Source organism: Corythoichthys intestinalis, chromosome 3 (assembly GCF_030265065.1).
Source record: "Corythoichthys intestinalis isolate RoL2023-P3 chromosome 3, ASM3026506v1, whole genome shotgun sequence".
Taxonomy (NCBI): domain Eukaryota; kingdom Metazoa; phylum Chordata; class Actinopteri; order Syngnathiformes; family Syngnathidae; genus Corythoichthys; species Corythoichthys intestinalis.
Genome location: NC_080397.1, coordinates 65,070,048 through 65,088,622, shown reverse-complemented (window position 1 = coordinate 65,088,622; position 18,575 = coordinate 65,070,048). Strand labels below are relative to the sequence as shown.

At 44.3% G+C, this 18,575-nt stretch overlaps 1 protein-coding gene across 1 annotated transcript in view; it reads right to left on the bottom strand.

Annotated features, from left to right (window-relative positions):
* LOC130912859 (CAP-Gly domain-containing linker protein 1-like) overlaps nt 1-18,303 on the bottom strand; it is a 53,339-nt gene extending 35,036 nt beyond the window's left edge. Inside the window, exons 1-5 of the mRNA XM_057830947.1 lie at nt 17,772-18,303; nt 8,215-8,508; nt 3,370-3,872; nt 1,172-1,296; nt 476-689 (exon numbers count right to left, since the gene is read on the bottom strand). Of these exons, the coding sequence (XP_057686930.1) occupies nt 476-689; nt 1,172-1,296; nt 3,370-3,872; nt 8,215-8,305 (933 nt within the window). The 5' untranslated portion in view covers nt 8,306-8,508; nt 17,772-18,303. The remainder of the gene's footprint in view (nt 1-475; nt 690-1,171; nt 1,297-3,369; nt 3,873-8,214; nt 8,509-17,771) is intronic.
* Between the last annotated feature and the right edge of the window lie 272 nt (nt 18,304-18,575).

Here is an 18,575-nt window from a genome sequence, read left to right as displayed (position 1 = left end):
GTGTTTTTGGTCATTTAAAACTGATTTTACCGTGGATTGGAACATATTCTCGGCTCTCCTGTTCGCCATCCGTGTTGTTGTGGAGATGACCTCCGACGCGGAAGAGTGACGTTGCTCGTTTAGAACACGTCAGGCAAACAAACCAATCTGATTGAGCGGTTGATTTTGTTCTTGCTCGAAAGGCCGTTAATGGGCTGGGTCCCAGACTATACTCACAGTCTTTGAAAAATACAGGGAGAACAGTCTGGCCGTGCCAGGCGAGCGCCAACCTTCTTAGGACCCATGTTGATTTTTCGCACAAGAAAATGTGCCGTCCGTCCATCCGTCTTGCGGGAAAATAACGCAATTGCGACGCCGTCATAAATGGTCGTATTTCGAGCACGTCCGCATATGTCGAGACAAATGACGAGTCAAACTTCACGTCGTGGCAACACCGTAACCCATTTGAGCGCGTGACAGAAGTAGAGTATCTCACCAGGCCCGTGCGGCTCGGCTTGGCGGCGACAGAGGAGGCCACGGAGCTCATGGTACTGATGGAGGAGGCGCTGGGGCTGCGCTTCAGGCCGCCCGGCGTGGCCGCCTTGCGAGTCGCTACCTTGGCTTTTGCCGGGGTGGTGCACGGGAAGCCGATACGGGTGACCTTGTGCGCCGGCGTGAACAAGCCGTACCCGACCTGGCACTGGAAGTACCTGCGAAGGAGACCGGTGAGGGAACGCTCACTTTTAATTCTTTCGTGCTCGACAGAGCTGAAAGTTAAAGAACAAATTCATTTTCCCCTAGTCGACGGACTGGTGAGACCTCCGGTGTGTGCGTGGCAGTCCAAAACAGCCTTTGTCTAACAATTCCCTGTGAGCACGCTTGCAAGTTAACGGATACTTGAAAAAAATAGTGCCACGGGGAAGAGAAGAAACTACAATACTTAGGAGCGAAAAGACTACGAAGCTTCTTGCAAGTGTCCTTTGTACAGTATTTGTGTTGACTGTGGCTGTATTTCAAAAGCCATTACATTATCAAGTTTTTCCACTTCACTCACTTGGGCACATCTAAATCTCTCTCGCTAGAATGAAACTTGTAATTCCATGTCATGATGAAATTCATAAGTTGGCACACTCAAAGCACCGCTCTATTTGCCACAGGCAGACATTCATCATCTCAGAGGATGTTTTTTTACCTGGTGCCAGCCACGGCGCCGTCATTCTTCCCCAAAGGTTCGTCCAGTTCCACGCCGCACCACTCGCCTTTGGCAAAATCCGTGTCTCCAATAAAGCGAACCACTCCTGCCTTGGTTCCGCTCACCTGATGGGGGTTAAAAATATTTGTAAAAAAATTTGGATTGAAGCCTCCATCTCAGAACTGTGAGGCGGACATGCTAACCACACAGCCACTGTGCCGCCATTTCCGGGAATTATTGTTTACATTTTTAGGGTTAGGGTCAACCACACATCCGCAAATGTCCAAGGAAGATGCTTTGGTCAACTACAAAACTCGAGAGGCACTCATACTGTATAAATCTGGCTCCTGTAAATTATTGCCTGGGGAACATTTGTTCAGCTTACAACCAGAGGTCTATCTGAACAACCGATCAGCTGCTTAGAGAAAGAATTGTATAGAACAAACATGATTGACAGGTTTCTCTATTTGCGCTATTGAAATTGCTCGCACACTCACTCGCCCTACTGGTCCCTAAGCTCTGCCAAAATCAAGAGTCGACTGTAATCTGCTTTGTTAAAATGACATCATTCCGGCAAAACGTGCCAGTGCGGAGCAGATTGCGGTCAGCAAGGGGGAAGCGCTTTTTGACACTGACGACGCCTATGAAATCACTCCTCTAAAAAGAGAAAAATTCAAGATAGCTTGGCTCGTCAAACGGTCGGGCAACCGTTTTATCTCCAAATGGCTGGTGGGCAAACCTTTTTCGTCATATTGATCTTGAAATCGGACACGTCGTCCATACCGAGATATACAGGACGCCCGCGCCTCGTCCGCCGTTTAGTCCTCGGCATCGTAGCATCTGCTTAGGCAAGTGCATAGCGCTCGTCCGTTTTTTGCGCCCCGGCCGGTTCTTTTTTTCCACCTGAAGCTCGCTCTTCTAGGTATGCCGGTCTAGCCAAAAAGGAAGCGATGGCGGCGGAAACAGAGCTTAACATCAGAAAACCATCCGAGAAAGGCCGACAGACATCGGTAAAGATTTGTTGCGTTCGAGCCCAAGTTAAAGCAAAAATGCCCCCGCTCGTCGCGTTGCCAAAAGCGCTTTTCTCTTCATAGTTGAAGTCCGCAAAAGCAAACAACTTGTGTCAAAATAAGGACAGTAATGGCATTGCACGTGTACATTCTGGTATGCTCGAGTGAATACGGAACGAAATGTTCTCGCGTTTGACCCGCACAGTACATTTTGAGAGTCGAATAATAAAAGCCAAATGAAATATGATCTATGCTTCAGGTTGTATTGTTGACGGGCGTTTTCTTGGCTGTCCCTAAACACGCCGCAACTGGAGCGAAAGGGCGTTTTTTGTTTGCTCGCACGAGCCGCTTTCCGTAATTTCCCTTGCAAATAAACCCATTGAAAAGCCTGACTCTCCATCGGCACTAACGGTAAGTACGGCATCTTGCGTTTTTTTTTTTTTTTTTTTTTTACACGGCGTATTTTGACGTCGATTTCCACTTCGGCGGCAAAACCCGACTCGCGCGGAAATTCAGGCGACGTCACCCGCTAGCGTGGTGGAACGGAACTCCGTCTTAAATTCCAGGACGCTCTGTATATAGAGTTGTAGTGCTGTTAAGCCATAAACATTTTTCATCACATTCAGTCCACAGTTAAGTCACGATTCATCTTTTAACGTTTAAAATGATGATTCAGGGTTAATTGTGTTACAAAAAATGTAGAAGATCACATCATGGATGTGCTCCAATTGTGCTCTCCATCTTGGAAATGAAAACTTGTCTCTCGTCCTAATGTGCCTGCCTTTCTGTACGAACATGGAACGATTGTGCCACCGATGGCAAACGTAAGGCTGTTAAAAATGTCCTGAACCTTGAAAGCCTTTTTCCTTGCTATGCCCAACCAGTTAGAATGCTATGCCACAAAGGTAAATTATGTTCTAAAAGCCATGTTGTTGTTATAATAGAATATTAAGAATATCATTTCTGTGAGCATTTCAATGAGAAAAGATGATCTCCTGGTGCATGCGTATTAGGACAAGCAATATGAGAACTGTCACCCGGTTGCCAAAGGGATTGTTCAGTGCTTTAGGCGCGCAACGAACTAGAACCCGAAATATACTGTTGATATGCGTGCGCGGGCGGGCGGGTAACCTCCTATCTCAAAGTTCCATTGTACATCCATCACTCTAGCAAGCTAAAGCTATTTACCAAGACGCGGTCCCCGATCTTCAGCTCGCGTTCTCCTTTCTTGAGCGAGCCGCTCTCCGACAGGTTGGAAACGGATCTGCTGTTGGAGCGCGCCAAATCGGAAGAGCGGGTGACCGGCGTTGCCGGCGACTCGGAAGCCGAAGTCTTTTTGGCCGGCGGGGGCTCGCCGGCGGGCGCGACCGACGGGGAGGCGGCGCGGGAGGGCGGCGCCGTCGTGTCGCCCTCGCCGCGCGACAGCTTAGACGGTCGGGTAAAAATCCCTCGCATGGCCTCACACTGGAAGTAGCGCACGCCGGCCACCGAGCCGTCGTTTTTCCCGATGGGCTCGTCCAGAACGATGCCCGCCCACTGTCCAGGGGCGAACTGGGTTTCTCCCAAAAAGTGGACGAAGCCCGGTTTGGTCCCGTTCACCCAGACGCGTTCGCCCATCTGGAAGCCGTCGCCGGCATCGTGGTCGGGTTCCACGCCAGCAGCCGATTTGTCTGTCGCAGTTGCTTTACTTCCTGTTCAAAATACATCAGATAAAATGATGACAGAGAACCCTGTGGATCTTAGAGCACCCGCACTGGCTCAGAACACCACACCAAATCTTCCATCCACAGACTTGGCCCTCACCTAAAACTATGAAGATTTACGAGCTATACAGTATGAAGTAGGCCTGAACAATATTGGGGGGATGTGCCATGTTAAAATTAGAAGAATTTTCACCAGATAACTTGAATAGCTCTGTTTGGGATAGGCCTGGACGGTAATAGAAAAAAATGACATTGCCAAGGCTCCACACTGTCTAGGTGCACCACCCGCATTTTTCACTGCAACACCTTTAACGCCATACTTTTAATCCGACTCTTAATCACTTCATATGAGGGCGTTCACTCAAATTCAAACCCACGCTGCCGACAACAGCCTCTCTTTTACACAATGAATGAGTTGGCACAGCACACTTCAGACTGGGCAGCAAGTTTCACGATGACCAACGCATTTCTGCCTTTGATCGTAGAGCTACCGAGGCTTCTCAGGCTTGTCAATTGTCAGTAACCTTAAGTACCAAGCGCCTAGGGTTGGGTAAAACCTAACAGTTTGGTCGCACTGCCTTAGCAGGAAGGAGGGCTAAGAGGCTGTGGCGCAGAAAAATATGAACCCCCCTCCCCCTCCTCTGAAAAATGGCGCGATCGGCCCGATTTCTGTTAATATCGGAGACATCCCTCATTTATATCATGCCATTTAACCCAGTTTTGCTGTATACAAAAGGGAACTAACTGCTGCTTTTTTCAAGTAAAATCAAAGTACATGGCGATGTTCAAACCATATATTGTGCAGGCTTAGTATGAAGCCATACTAGATGGTTCATTTTTAGTTGAAAGGTGCTCATGTCCATTATACAGCCCAAAATAGTATTTGTATGTTTCGGAACTGATTTTCGTAAATTCATCCGGACGATAAGTGAACAAAGAAGTGACCCAAAAATGTCCTGTAACCAACAGGAAGTGCCGCGAAATCAATAGCCTGCAGTCACCTGGAAATGCCCCAAAATTAACAGGCAGTCACTAATGAACAGGTCATGTCCCAAAATCAACAGGAATTGTACAGGAAGTGACAATGAATTCAGAGAACCCTAAAGTCTCAAGGAAGTGACCCAGAGTGAACTCGTTGGCTTTCGCTGACAACGACAGACGTCTAATTGACTTAAAACTGCGAGGACTGGCGCCGAACATTCATATTTCAGTGCCGCTGACGGCGCAATTGGATTGGACGGAGAGAGGGCGCCCTTCCCGAAGGTCCAAAGGGATTGGACGTCTAGCGCCGTCAATGGCAGCCGGTCAGTCAACTTGTTTGAAAAAGCGGGTCCGGTCCGACCCGGCCGGCCGCCGTGAGATCTGATTTTCAACCGAAACCAGTTTGACGCCCCTGAGATCAAATTCTCATTATTGTGGCATTTAACAAAATGAAATTAGATTTGTCAGACCTGAAACAGGAGTGGTGTAGTCTGAGTCTTGACTTCAGACTTGGGACGTCCCGATCCAATCAGACGATCGGAAATCCGGCCCTTTTTCAAAGGATAGGAATCGGCTTTTTCATAGAAAAATATACGTTTTGCCGCTTCGTGCTCGTACAGCTTCTCACCCTCGGTCCCTCCTGCAGCTGCTGCTGCTTTTCTTGGTCACCGGTGCAGCTGGCGTTTGGTACTTCAAGTTAACGATGATTGAAAGGTTTGTCGCTTTGATCTGGTGAGCCAAGGCTCGGTAGCTCGACAATCAAGTGTATTCATCATCATTTAGTCCATCTTTGTTGTTCGGAGGCTGTTCTCAGCAGTGCGAGTGAATTGGAATGGATTATACCAATGTTACGGAGAGTGATTCATAGTATGGCGTTAAAGGTGATGCAATGCCAAATGTGGGTGCGCCTACATTTTGTGCTGGTGCACCTTAGCAAAAAGTTAGGCGCACCACTGCAAACAATGCAAAAAGTAAGTGTGGAGCCTTGGCAATATACAGTGGTACCTCTACATACGATCACTTCGACACACGATCTTTTCGACATCCGACGTAAAATTTGAGCCGCCATTTGTTTCTACATCCGACGAGTTGCTCGAAATACGACGACATGACAGCACTGCAAACGAACGCACGGTGGATTTTCTTGTGTGAGAAATCAACACAGTTTTCAAAAAAAGTTGATACAGTTGGAGAAACAAGGAAAAAAGTGATGCTTACCTTTGAAATGAAGATGCAAGTTATAGAAAAATATGAGCTTGGTGTGCGCGTCCCTGAACTGGCTCAACAATACAGCTCCATGGTCCTCTTCCGACCACCGTTCGCCACTATTTATAAGTTAAGGTGACAATTATTATTGTGGTAACATTGCCAAGGAAATCGCCAGCTTCGTCACGTTTTTATCATTTATTTAAGAACTTATCCAACACAAAACGCCCATTGTCTTAAGCAGTTGACTGCTCTCAAGAAAACGAAAGTATTATCTCTACCGCACCGACCTATCTCACCGTGACGTCAGCTTCGCGGTGCGTTCAGGGACAGTAAAAAGTGTCCGCCATATTAGAATCCGATTCGTTACATTATTTACAGGAATAATTATTAATTATTCTTCTTATTATTATATTATTCTGACTTATTTATTTATAACTTATTTGTTTTTCTATGTTTAATTGCCATTTGTAACAGTGCCAGCAGTATTTATTAAGAATTTAGTGTATGTTTTTAGGCTTTGGAACGAATTAATGGAATTATAATGTATTCCTATGGGAAAATCCTGCTCGACATACGACCATTTCGACTTACAAACAAGGTCCTGGAACGAATTAAATTCGTATGTAGAGGTACCACTGTATATAGCAATGTTCTTTATTTCCAATTTCATTCAGGCCTAATTTGGTAATTTTTTTTACGAGTAACAACATAATAACAGAAACATACAATGGCAAAATATATACCGGGCATGAAAATGGGTCAGGGGTTCAAAAGGTGAGAAGATAGTGGAGGAAATATGTTCCGGTACACTGTACAACCCAACAAAATAGTGAGCTCTGTCGACCCACACATCGATTCAGCAGGGCCGTGCAGAGACCGGTGGCGGGGCGGGTGCTCGTAGATCAAAAGGGGCACATGAACAAGTACTTATTACACCTTAAAACAACATAACTTCAATTTTAACTAGCTTTAGATAATAATTGGCTGCAACTGACATACTTTAATTGGGAGGGGGCAACAGTGAATAGAAATCAACACTGTCATCAACGCTTTCTGGCTGTGACTCAGTCAGTCTGCCTCTTTTCTTCCTTCAACCTCTGCATCAAAACTTCCTTCCTCAACTTGTTCATCTGAGAACAAACCACATCAGATGGTCACTGAGCCACCAACAGCAGTTTTCTCAAAACTATTATTTCATTATTATCCATAGTTCACAACTCTAGCACCTAATAATAAAGCAATGGCATAAAATCTTATAGAAAAATAACATTGTAATTGTCTATATAATTGTATTTTATACCCATCTATCCTTGCAAACTTATTCTTACCAAGTGTGCTATTCACCCAGCTGATGAGGTATCCACTGCCTTTAGCAGCTTCATCCAACTCATTTTTTCATCCCTCAATCTCCTTTCCTTACAAGGCATATCTATATAATGAAATATAAATCTTAAATATGCCAAGATACAAAATATCGCCGAGAGGCAAAGCTGCTCATAGCATTTTTTTAATTGTGGTCTTTGTTATTTTATGTGTATGTGTTATCCGTTGTTGTGTATCTGTGTGCTCACCTGCTGTAAAATACGTTTCCCCTCCTTAGGGGACAATAAACTTAAACTTGAGACTCAGCAGCGTTAGAACATGTAAAGAGAAGTAGATGCGAAATGACAGACTCACTGGCATTAGTAAACAGCCGCCATCCTAAAGCAGTGGACTTCTCGGAAAGGCTTTTGTAGCGAACCTAATTAACTTTTTCTCTAAAATACTCCTAAATCGCAAAATCTTGACTTGAATCTATTTTCAAAACAGTATTAAAACTTTGTCATGTCGAAAGTAGACAGAAGGGAAATGATGGAATAACGGGAGCAATTTTAACAACTTGATTCACAACATTAAATTCATTGAATGTAGATTAAAGCGAATGATACATAATGTTGACTTGAGTATTTCATTTACTGTTTTGAACTGTTAAGGTGATAGTGAAATAGGTAGTTTATTTAAGCCGGAGAGGATTTTTGTACAATTTTTGTTTATTTAATGTATGAAACATTAAAGGCAGCTAATAGTGGGGGGGGGTTGCATCAATAAACGATTTATAATCAAATCGAATCCCAAAGATTCCCACCTCTAGTCTACCTACCTGTGCCGGCGCTGGTCTTGGGTGCGGCGGTTCCCGGTGCCCTGGCTATTTTACTGGGTCCTTTGAGCCCGCCGGTCTTGGCCGAGCTCATGCTTCCTCTGATGATGTGAGGTCAGTGTCTGTCGAGGGGCGCTCTCCCAATGCTGACCATGTAAGCCACAAGGTGAAGGCTTTGGGCTGATGATTTAAAAAAGAAAAAAAAAAAAAGGGGGGGGGGTACTAACAGGAAAGGGGAGTAGGGAAGAAAAAAAAAAAAAAAAAAAAAACAATACGTAGGCTTCCCAGGAAGAGCACCTTGAGGGAAAAACAAAAGACACTTTTTTAAGGCTCAAATTTAACACTTTTCTGGTCTTCCACCCGGGAACATTAAAAAATAAATAAATAAACACAAGTCGTGCGTGGATGGGCAAAAATTTGGGAAAATGAGTTCTTTATAGTACTTCAAGACCTCAAAGGATGACATTTGACTAGTTGCTTTTCACATGTTTGCTTGGTGACAGAGCAGGCTACAGCAAAAAAACAAGTAAAAACATACAGACGACTCGTCACGCATCTTCCAAAAAAATTACAAGTATCACCATCTACGTCCTCAAAGAATTCAATCCATCATTTTCGTAGAGCAAATGACTCCGTGCGGCGGGTACGGAAATCCGTACATTCGAGTGTACAATAAATGTTGCGCCTGCGTTTGTGCTGCATTATTTCACGTTCTGTTAGGAAGTCCGTGTCCAAATAGTCGATCTAAGGGTTACCAAGTTCCGAACGTCCTTTCATTTTCTCGTTATGTGGCTGACGGAAAATGTTTCGGAGTAAATAGGGCCCTGACACACGCAAGGCATTTTGTTCCTGTGAGCACATCGAAGGGCTTTACACACACCTAAAAATACTCGCCAGACGATACACCGGCAGGCACAGCCATTGCCCCCGCTAAGCTCTCCTAGTGGTATACGCACGCAAGCTTCAAACACAGGTCTCTGGCAAACTTTTCTTATTTTTCTTTAAAAGAGAGAGGCCTATTTGCTTGAAAGCCACAAACCGGATGTCACGGCTCGGGGTTGGACGGAAGGGTTGCGAGATCATCCTATTTGTCACAAGAGCGATGTTCCGGGAAAACTTTTTGGCATCTAAAATGGAGCTATTTTACAGGTCAGATCAGATGAAGCGTAGCGTGTAGTACGACTACCTCTCAGATGAAAATGGCACACATAGACCGGAACCCATAGATTGAAAAATGTTGTTGAAAAACCATAGAAAACAAAGTTCGTCAAGTGAACAACAAAATGCACCCAGAACAAGTTCAACGACTAACATATCAATGGCGTCAAAACACAGCGCAAATGCTTCCCTCCCCGTTTGCCATTTGGAGGATACAATATGATGTGGCGTTATCCTTCGCACATAGCTGATTTGGGGGCTGCAAGAAAGGCAGAACTGCGCTTGACACGAGATATTCAAATTTCACCGCCGTTTTTACCGTAGGGTTTTTAATTATTTCAAAGCGGCGTGTTCAATCCAAACTCTAATATTCAGTTCAAATGTGCCCGTTAAAACTATAAAGTTAGATAAAAACAAATTGCCGGATTGAGACACGGTTTCAAAATCGGGTGACTCAGACAGCGACGCAAAACGACGTCATCCGTAGATGTGCGCCATGATGATTTTTAGCATTTTGCCTCAAGTGTCAGTCAAACAGAATATGCTCTCAGAGTGCCCCAAATGTGGTGGCCAAATCTAGATTTCACGGGGCGATAATCACTGCGATACGGCGGTGAAAGAGGCTTAGTGGAGGCGACGGTTTGTCGGCTCCCGAGCGAAAATTTAGCGCTCTGTTAGATCGCCAGGATTCCCGTCCGACGACCCCCACGGATTAGTGCACGGTCAATAGATTCACATGACTGTTGTGGGAAAGTCGCTAAGTTAAGTGGATCATTTCACTCGAGCGCTCACACATAATGTCCCCCGACGTCTGTGCGCCACATTCTACATTTGATCGACAGTCATTTCATCAACGGTAAATGTTTCAGGCTGCCCGGCGATCTGAGGTGTCGGGTGAAAACTAGGGCGCGCCGGTTAAACTGGGTCGGTTGTAATGGCCGCCTTTCAATCTTCAGGCTGACAAAATATCTTGAGCGAGTGCGCGCGCGCGTGCGTGCGTAAATGTCCTTGTGTGCGCTTGTAAAAAAGTCGTGTCTATTTGGATGGTCAAGAGTAGTGATTCCCAACCAAAGGGACAGGTACGCTGAGAAACAATAAATCCTTTGTACACGTGCGACCGAAAATTCGGCTAAAACTGCATTTTTGGTTCCGGGCCTAAAGTGTGAAGAATCTTAGTCCTCTTGTGATGACGTCATCAAAACACAGTGCACCAACACGTCCGCCGTTTGGAAGTATTTTTAGCTATCAAATGATGAAATGAAGGAATATAAATTCAATTTGCTTCATCGCTGCTACACGCTCGTTCCGAAGTTGCTCTCCATTGACGTCGCGTCGAGTAGATTCAACCATTTTTACAGCCTCCCAATTAAATTAGAAATTTCCCCATACGATCACCTGATCGGAAATCCTTTCTCATAGGATCGGAATCGGGTGAAAAGGATCGGCTTTTTATTTAAAAAAAAAAAGATTCATGTTTCCTTGCATCACACTCCCTCCCGCTGCTTTTCTCGGCCTGGAGTTTGCTCGTTAAAAGTAAACGACGGGGTGCTGCTTTGATCTTGCTCGGTAGCGCTCCCTTCGAAGCTACCGATCTGTTGAGCGTCATTTAGCTCGTTAAACACTAGCGACGACTCAATGTGTAAGTGAGAGGCTGTTCTCGGCAGCGACTCGCTCAATAAAGCATTTAATAAAGACGAGCATTTTTCTACATTACTCTCGTTTAAAAATAATTCGGTGGATGGCACAGTAACATGTTCAAGAGCTTTTCGGAACAACACTTTTTGGTATCGTAACGGGACTCTCAGATTCTCAAAATCAGATGACTGACGAGGGTACAAAAATATGCCATTGAAAATGCATACATGTGCATTTGCTGTGGTAATTTAGTACAATACGTTTATAGCACGACCACAAGCCCTCTGCCAGTGGCAGTTTCATCCGGCTTTGCTAGGCTTGGTCGCCATTAGAACTCGGCCCGCTCGCCCGGCTCTCGATAGACAGAGAGCCGAGAGACAAATTTTGTCTCTTTATAGCGTGTAAAAATGTGTAACACGCCCCCGGTATAATTTTTTTCAGCGCAACGTCATCTATATCATTACACTATACCCACAAGACTGCCATATTAAGCCAATAAATACACAATAATAGGGATCAAGATATTTTCTGTCATCAAATTAAAAGGAGCAAATCTCTGATTTTCTGCGGTCTATCGGTGACAAATAGGGGTGGCGGATATACGCAATCACGGCTGACGAAACCATGATAAATGCGAGCCAAGTTTGGCGAGCTCGGGAACACTCGAAAAATGACTCTTATACTTCTCCTTGCTGTGCTAATTGGTACCTCAATGTGCGTTTGTGTGGAAATGGAGTTCACGAACAAAAACAACAAAATATTCACCTCCTCACCCAAGCCAGTAAATCTCTTTACACACGGCAACTAAAAATTCCCCCAACTCCTTGAAATGGATCCATTACAAGGGCGTAGGTTTGGTCTCAATATTGGTAGGGACGATATAATAACATAACCTCCATGTACACTTTTTGCTGGGGACTGACATTACCGTAATAAGCCCAACAGACTGGGTGAACGGGGGTCAGGGCTACATTTCTCACTACCAATTTGAACCTAATTCATTGATAGGCTAAATGATCAATGCAAAAATACATCTGTATTGACGTACCAACTTTCACACTGCAAATTTAGAATGTTTTAATGTGATGATTTTTCTGAAATCTATTCCAATCATTTTCTCCATCTTGTTTTGAGTGTTTAAGACTAGTTAACAGATTAAGGGATCAGATTATTCAATTTACTTTAGGTAAATATTACCATTTGTTCTTATTAAGCTCATACATCTAAATGTTGGCCATTTTTCACCAAAATAACGGGGGAAAACGCTTTCACATAATGTTTCGAACAATATCACTTGTTGAATTAAGAACATTCCTGACGAAAAAAAAGTGTGTTTTTTTTTGCTTAAAATAAGTGTGCTTAAAAAATAGCTATGTGAAAATATTTGCATTTCAAGAAATCTCAGTAAAATTTACTTAAGCACTTGCAGATAATTTCACTTATTTCTAGTAGAATGGACGCAAGGGAATTTAGTCAACTGCCAATCAAACGTGCATTTGAGGGGGGGGGAATGGTGTCAGTGTAAGTCTGAACATAAGGAAAGTAATTCACTTAATCATGGTAGGCTCAATTCTGTCCTTACAAAATATGGGCAGGCAATCAAAATGACCTCTATAACTGAACTCTTTCTATAATGCAAAAAGGTTGCTTAAAATTTGGTGGGGACAACTTGAGCATCCTGAAACGTTCCTTGTGTTATGTCCCTAACATCCCTATGCAAAACTACGCCATTGGTCCATTAACAGAAGTACTGCTATTGTTGTGTTAATGTAGTATATATTAGGGCCAAATAAAAGGAAAAAGAAGTACTACGAAATGTAAGTCATACTATTGCTACGTGAAAAGACAGTCGTATTATTACGCTGGGTAATGTAACCGTAATCAGCTACGCATTTTACGTACATGAACCGTAGCTGAGAGCTACGACATTAGCCTGGCTCATGAAATATTTCAAATAGATCTTTGTTATGGTTCTTTTTGGGAAACAAAATGTGGAAAGAAAAAAAAAAGTCATGATATGACACAATTTTGCCGTGGCACGACACGGTGAGGCAATCCGACTCCGTTGCAGCCCACCACCGCAGCTTTAAAAAATCCTAGGGGAAACACTGAAGTGCCCATATTCATTTTTTCAAATAAATATCATTTGAGTCAATGACAATCAATCAGTCACTATCATTGACGAGGTGTTCCCCTGAACCAGTACTTCTCAAATAGTGGGGCGCGCCCCCCTGGGGGGGCGCAGAGCGATGCCAGGGGGGGCGCATGTGTCCTCGGGGAACATGCTTTTTTTTTTTTTTTTTTTTTTTTTGCCGTACTGGAATAACGTGTACTTGCACATCCACTCAGTGGGTGGCAGTGGCGCTCTCATTTACGGAGTGCGTTCAGTATTTTTGAACTAAGGAAGAGCACTCAGCACACAGAAAACAGATATGAAGAGCAGTGCGCCGCCGCCATTTTCGAAAGCCGTTTTCCGACCGGACTCACTCACGCAGCGACCCACGGTCTTGTCGGGTTCTCACGTCGCCGCCCGAGAAGTGCCATTTTCGGCTTGGGATCGTCACGTCGACCGCCCTCACCTACGGTTCTACCTTTTTCGTGCCGTTTGCCTTTTAGCTTTGCCTTTTAATACAGTGTGTGATGAGGAAAGACCACTGTTTACTGTGTCCAAAAATATTTATAGCGGACAGCCAGAAGCCAAATCAATTAAGACGCCACTTAAAGACATTCGACCCCAATCTCATTGATAAGCCGCTTGATTGTTTTTCAGCGAAAACGTGCCGAATATTGCCAACAATCGTCCTGCTTTGTCAGTGGTATATCAGTAAACCAGTGAGCATTGATCACATGCTCATTGCGAAATAACTCCACACCATTGCAAAGGATGTAATACTGAGTGTGAGCAGCAAAAATAAAAACTGTCCTTCTGTCCAAGGACACTCTTTTTTTTCTTTTATTCACTTTTGTTTTTTTCGGTCAAATTTTTTGGCATATTGTCCTCATGAGTGAATGTTTCTAATCAATTCGAATTTGTTATTATTTACTGATTTTATTACATTTGATTTTTCTGTATCAAATGGTCAAAAATGTACCTTGAGTGTATTTTTACAGTTTGAACGTTGACTTTTTTTTTTTTTTAATTCAGGCAAATTGATGCTCGTCAAGTCTTCTCTGTTACAAACAAAACAACGTTAATAAAGTTATACTTTATTATAAGTTGATCTATGTTACTTTTTTTCTTTATTAGAAAAAAAGGACACAGTGTTAGGCAGATGCGTATTTATGATAGTAATTTTATAGACAAATGATACTATTTACAGTGGCGGCAGATAGTTTGGGGGGGCGCGAAACATTTACGTCTTGCTTGGGGGGGGCGTAACAGAAAATAATTGAGAAGCACTGCCCTGAACAATGCGCATTTGGTGCAACGAGAGAGGAGACTTTTGTCGTCTTGGTCCATGAAACAACTTTCTTAACCTGGCAATTATAGAACAGCAAGCCTACCAATAACCAAAGCCCTCTAAAGAACTTGTAAACAGAACACCGTAAAATGCAAACATTTGCTCATTGCCATAGTAAGGTTTATAGCTCAGTGAAGGAAAAATACGGCCTCCAGAACAGTTACAAAACTTTGCATGCTGGCAAAACAGGAGTGGAAACAAACGCACACATCCCAATCCGACACCGTGCCAAAAATATCATTAATAGGCCCGATTATATATAATCTTGTGGGATTTATTGGAATGACGTCATAATTCCTATTATCGGACCGACGATAATTATCGTGCACCTCTAGTGACAAATGAAAAGTTGCGGAGTGCCACGTGATTGATCCTAGGACTCGTAAGAGTTAATATACGAAGCGGAACATTTTGTGCAGTCAGAAAAGTGCAAACCTTGAAAAAATAATCACTTCTACGCTACGCTGCCGCGTCGTCTTCCTACTCGGGTGACGAGTGAAAGTAGCCTGACAGAGATCGGCGGGACTCGTTATCGTCACCGTGATACTCGTAGGATCACCGGTAAGGAATCGGGACAGACGGGGAAATACGTTTGCCTCCATACTTTCAAAACAAAACAAAAAAACACCAGGCTCTATGGATCAGACACTATTTTGGAATTTGGTGATAATTTTGCTGCTGAAATATTTCTGACATTTTGAATGAAAACCATTCTTTTGTGAACAAAACGGCATATGAGCAAGATGAGCGATTGGCTGGAAGTACTGCGTTTTGAGCGATCGACGTGTTGATTCTGATCGACCGGCTTCATTCCAGATGAGGAACGGGATTTATTAAGAACATTGCGCCAGCCAAGTTAAAACATTTCCCCCATTTGAACTGGGGTCGCCGATCCGGTCGGACGTCCGGCACCGTCAAAGGCAGGAAGTGAACGCCATTTTCTGAATTGCTGGATTCCTCCAAAATTATTCCAATAGACTTTTTTGCTAAAGTCATTCCTCTCCAGTAGTGATTGAATTTGCGTCACATTTTTGGATATTGTACTGGCTTTAAAGTGCCTGTGACACAAAAAAGCATGTTTATTTCATAATACACGCGGTACTTTATTCTTCTGAATGAAATGAAGAAGCGATCGATAGATTTATTCCATTTTTTGAATCCCGCGCTACGAAAATGACAGACTCCGGCTTCGGTCTTGCATTGAGGAAGACGTGTACGGGAGAAGGAGACCTCTTCACTATACAGCCGTACTGTTGTATGAGAAGGACTAAGGATTCCGCCAATTTTGCCTGTATTTTTCATATCACGCCAGCCAAACGGCTGCAGAAAAATCCTGCTGTACTTGAGGGAGAGGCGTGTGAGCCTTTTTGGGGTTTCAAAAGGTACCATTCACCGGTGGATATTGGCCAAAACAAGCCCTACAACTGCGGGACCATGGCACTTACGAGGAAGTGAGTGAACATCGTGATTTGTATTATGTCAAATACTGGGATTGTTTTAATATGTAGGTGGCTTGCCTTTTGTAGCTGACATGCTCCTTGTCCCCTCGGCCGACGGCTTGTCGCACATCCCCCCGCCGGGATAGCACTATACTCGGCTTATTGCTCTCTTCGCGTGCCCGGTGTTCTGTCAAATTTTCCGACCGATCAGAAATTGCAACTTTGTGTTCAAAATAGCCACGAATACAGCGATTACAAAGTAAACACTGCAAACGTTCTTTAAATAAAGGACTACTTTCGTTTGATGGATGGGCATGTAAAAACCTCTCCTCATACACATTTTGTCATGTTAGCTGCATAACAACTGCAACCGCCCTCCTACGAGTCTCTCGCTCTTTACGACTTCGCCATGTAGTAAAGCGTTATTTTGCCATATTCGTGTTAACCATTTGGCGCGTAGCTGCCGACGTCCAGCGGTCATTGTCCGGCCGCTTCCCCGCAAGCGAGCCCTCTGCCCTCAGCCGGAGAACGATGAGCTCTAACTCGTTGGCCGCCGGGCGGGTTGTCGATTGTGCCGATCGGCGAAGCAAATCGACAACCCGGTCGTCATGTGAAATGATCCGTGCTAGTTATGTGTTATTTTCCGCTTCGAAGACTTTGACACATCGCTCGGTTCGGGTTAGCGTGCCGGCTAGCCGTCAGGCCTCTTGGTTGGTTTACATTCTCCAAAACCGGGGAGGGGGAATTACATAAGCCCAATTTAGGTGGCATAAAATATTGTTCGGGAGGTGCAACAGTAAAGGTGAAGTCGACAGTTTTGACAGTAATTTTGCCTTGTCGTCTTGAATAAATGCATTTTTATAATCTTATATTCCATTTAGCACAAGACTGTTATTTGTCATGACCATGCCATTTATTTAGCTATTGGGGAAAAATACTTGGATAAAAAGAATATCCTGTAAAAATATTGGAGTAGAGACTGAAACAATGACATTTTGCGGCTCTCTTCGTCGCAGTTTGCTCATTCCAAATAATTCCCCCTCAATGGGGTGCATAGTAAAACCGATGAGCCCATTCTCCCGCTGACGTCATCCACCTGCTGGGGACAATAGAGCCCTATAATGGTAGGCGTGGCTAACCGGCAGATTAAAAAACTAATTTCTCGTCATCTGCGTTGTATTTAATCGAATCGTCTCAAAATGTGATTGTAATTCACATAATAATGCTATTAGAGTTTTTTTCTCCTGTCGTTCACACTTTAAAGGAGTGGAAAAAGGGAGGTGAGGTGGGACGACGTGCTTCTGGTTTATGTGTTGTGACGTTGTCAACCCTAACCCAAAGCCAGTGGACGTCGCCTGACTTTGATGTAGCGCATGTGACCAAGCTAACAGCTACATTGAGGTCTAGAACTACTCAAAATTGGAATAGAATGAAAAGAAATACTACAGGCGCCCAGCCACGAACACGACCCCGCAGATGTGTCACTCACTCGAAGGCAGCCAAAACTCTGCGCAATGTTACTGACTGGGTGCCAGGCAGGCAGATCCAAACGGACGGGCGGGCGGGCGGGGGCCGCGGAGGAAGGGAGGGCTAACTTTCGCCCATACCGAATACAGAGTACAACCCTTGGTGGTGTCGTTTAATAATAAACAAAACGCCAATGTTAGTTAGTCCCTAAAAGCGGCGGGCAGGGCCAGTAGCTACGTACTGTTAGCCATTAGCCGCCTTGACGCCACAAGTAAAGTCGCGGACTTACCTGCACAACTTCAACCAACCGTCCACCCACTCGTTTAAGGCCGTGATTTACGTAGTCAATTGTTTTGAAAAGGAGACCAATATGACTCGAAATTGAGCGATACCGACCGACCTGTACAAGAATGCCGCAGAAGGAGCCCGGGTCTTCCAAGAGAGGAGTTTTCTAGCTCCTGCTGCCTTGCTGTCAGCTACCGGCGGCGGATATCCAGCTTTGCGACGAATTGGAGTTTTGTCTATGTGGCATTGCCGTAGGAGTGCATAGACAAGGCTAGATTACTGGTGCGTGCTGTGAGCGGAGGGGAACGGGCGTCTACACTCGTCGGCCATTTTGCGTCGGTGCCATTGAAGAAAAGTAACTCGATATGGCTCAATTGTCGACTCGGTTCGTCATACACGTCAGCGATTCCCCTCTCGGAATACTACTTTTCCTCAAAAATCAAGCCTAAATCATGCCCACGTCGACAGTTTGATGTAAACCGACGTACTTTTGTCCGCTGCAATTTGCAGAGCCCGCCAGAGAACAACACCGGCGTAAGATGACCACCCGTTAGTTGCGTTACCAACTCCGCGCACATACATCTAGCCTCATAGAAGTGATATCTCTAGAGTAAAGAATAGATAACGTGTGTAAGGCTAGATGTCTCTTCTACCCGTGTGAGCAACTGGGAACGGACGTCGACACCTAACGGCTATCTTAAGGACAGACCAATTTGAACCACGCAACATTAAAGGCTAGGGCGCGTGTACTTGGAATAACAGATTACCCCCCCCCCCCTTTTTTTTTTATTTTTTTTTTTAAATAAAAGTCAAATTTGCAGATATTTTAATGTATACATAAAAACAAGTCCCACAACTGTTCTGTCAGTGGACATTGACTAGGTGAATGACCCTGCTTCGTTTTTTCTTCCGCCGGTAT